This window comes from Galeopterus variegatus, unplaced genomic scaffold (genome assembly GCF_000696425.1).
Source record: "Galeopterus variegatus unplaced genomic scaffold, G_variegatus-3.0.2 Scaffold24654, whole genome shotgun sequence".
In the NCBI taxonomy this organism is placed as follows: domain Eukaryota; kingdom Metazoa; phylum Chordata; class Mammalia; order Dermoptera; family Cynocephalidae; genus Galeopterus; species Galeopterus variegatus.
Genome location: NW_007750765.1, coordinates 1,029 through 2,930, shown reverse-complemented (window position 1 = coordinate 2,930; position 1,902 = coordinate 1,029). Strand labels below are relative to the sequence as shown.

General features: G+C 56.2%; 1 protein-coding gene across 1 annotated transcript in view; it reads left to right on the top strand.

Moving 5' to 3' along the window:
• Positions 1-44: 44 nt before the first annotated feature.
• LOC103583592 (spermatogenesis-associated protein 31A4-like) overlaps positions 45-1,902 on the top strand; it is a gene marked incomplete at its 3' end in the record, with an annotated part of 2,748 nt that continues 890 nt past the window's right edge. The window contains exons 1-2 of the mRNA XM_008564865.1: positions 45-348; positions 592-1,898. Coding sequence (XP_008563087.1) covers positions 665-1,898 — 1,234 coding nt within the window. The remainder of the gene's footprint in view (positions 349-591; positions 1,899-1,902) is intronic.

Below are 1,902 nucleotides of genomic sequence, written 5' to 3'. Positions count from 1 at the left end.
GGGCATGCTGTTTAACTTTCCCAAGGCTGATTCCTCTTCAGGATGACCCTGTCCTTCCTCTAACAGAGGGTGGTTGTGAAGACCATGGGGTGGAAGCAAATTGTAAATGACAAAGCGCTGCCCATCTGTGTGGCTTTCTGTCACTGCCCAGGATCGTGTGGTCTTGGACACTGATGCTGGGGCTCCAGTCTAATCTCCCACAGCCTGCCCTAAAGGAACATTCCACTAAGATTCCTGTAAGATCCCCAGGCCCCTCCCTCCACCATAACCCAGTCTTCTGATTTCAGCCTGTACAGATGTCCCGGGGCAACTGAAGGAGGTTCGGGGCCTGATCTCACGTCTGCAAAGGTAAGGAACTTTCCCCTTCTTTCCCATGTCCTCCTTCCTACCAGGGTCTATGACGTGACCCCAGCCTGATACTAACTTGGGAGGGGAGCAGAGGGAAGGGGATGGGATATGACTAAAGCCCTGGGGCAGGGGTGGCAGGAGCTTTGTGAAGCCAGTGCGCTGGCAGTGGAGGGGCCCTGGGTGCAGGAGCCGCGCCTGGCCCATCTGCTCCTGGCTACAACACCTGCCTCCTGCCTCCTGCAGCCACCTGGCAGAGATCCCTGACCCTCCAGCTGAGGTGCGCAAACCAGCACCTGCCAGAGCCCACCAGACGTGCATGCAGAATGTGGAAGACACTGCTCCTGCTACCTTGTCCCCACTCGCTGCCCTGGCTCCTCTGCCTGAGCATCCTCTGCCTGTAGCCTCCACCCTGTCACCAGGCCCAACAACCTCCGTGGCTTCTGTTGGTTCATACTCACCCCTGAGTGTCTCTCAGCCACCAGAGCCTTCGCTCCCCGTTGATACCCTCACAACCCGGCCACTTGTGCTTCCTCCTCCCCCATCACGACCCCCTGACCCTGTAGCCTCCCATCTGCCTCCAGCAGACTCCAGCCGGGCTACTTCTCCCATCCCAGCAATCTCAACCCTTAGTCACCCAAGCTGTCCCATCTCAGCTCTCTCCTGGTGGCAGGTGGCTGCCAAGGCCTTGTGCTTCCCCACCTCATCACAGGATAAATCCCAGCAAGAGGGTCTTTCCCACAGCCCAAAAGAGGCCTTGTTTTCGGGAGAACCCACACACAGGAACATGGAGGCTGGTGGCCCCTCTTTGGTCGACCCCAAAGCCCAGGAGCTATTGGAGATACTAATCACCAAGAGAGCAGGACACAAGATTTGGAATGACAAACAGAAGAAGGAATCAGACTATCACCTGGATTCTCTGAGGAACACATTAAAGTCCTCAGGTGATGAGCAGGACACCAGAACCCCGCAACCCTTCTGGACCATGAAAGACAAACCAGGACAGCTGCCTGTTCCTCAGCAGCTCTCTGATCCCAAGGTGTTGCAGGGCCATTTACAGAAGAAACACAGCCAGCTCTTCTGGGGCCTCCCCTTTCTGCACAGTGAGTCCCTGGTGGCTACAATTAGGATCTCTGGTTCCCCACTGGAGTTTCCCTCTGTTTTATTTAATGAACTTTCTGAAGGCTTTCCAGTACAAATTCAGACTCAACTATCTCCACAAAGTTTTCACACCCAGTTCTGGTCCCCCCATGTGGCCCAACCCCAACCTCTGACTCAAGCCTTGCTGCTGTCCCAGGCCTCACCTCTTGCTCAGACCCACAGCCAGCCCCACACCTCATCCTGTCTCCCCATCCCACTGTGCTACTCACCAGAGATCGTGGCCTGGGGAGCAGCTTGCCCTACAGACCAGCAGGAGGCCCAACTACAAGAAAGTAGGAGGGATTTACCCCGCATGGTTAAGAAACCTCAGGAAGTCTTTAGGCAACTCACCCCCGACAGTGAGGCCTTCCAGGACCATGAGTCAGTCTCCCTCCTCCCAGGGGACTTCATCAGCCC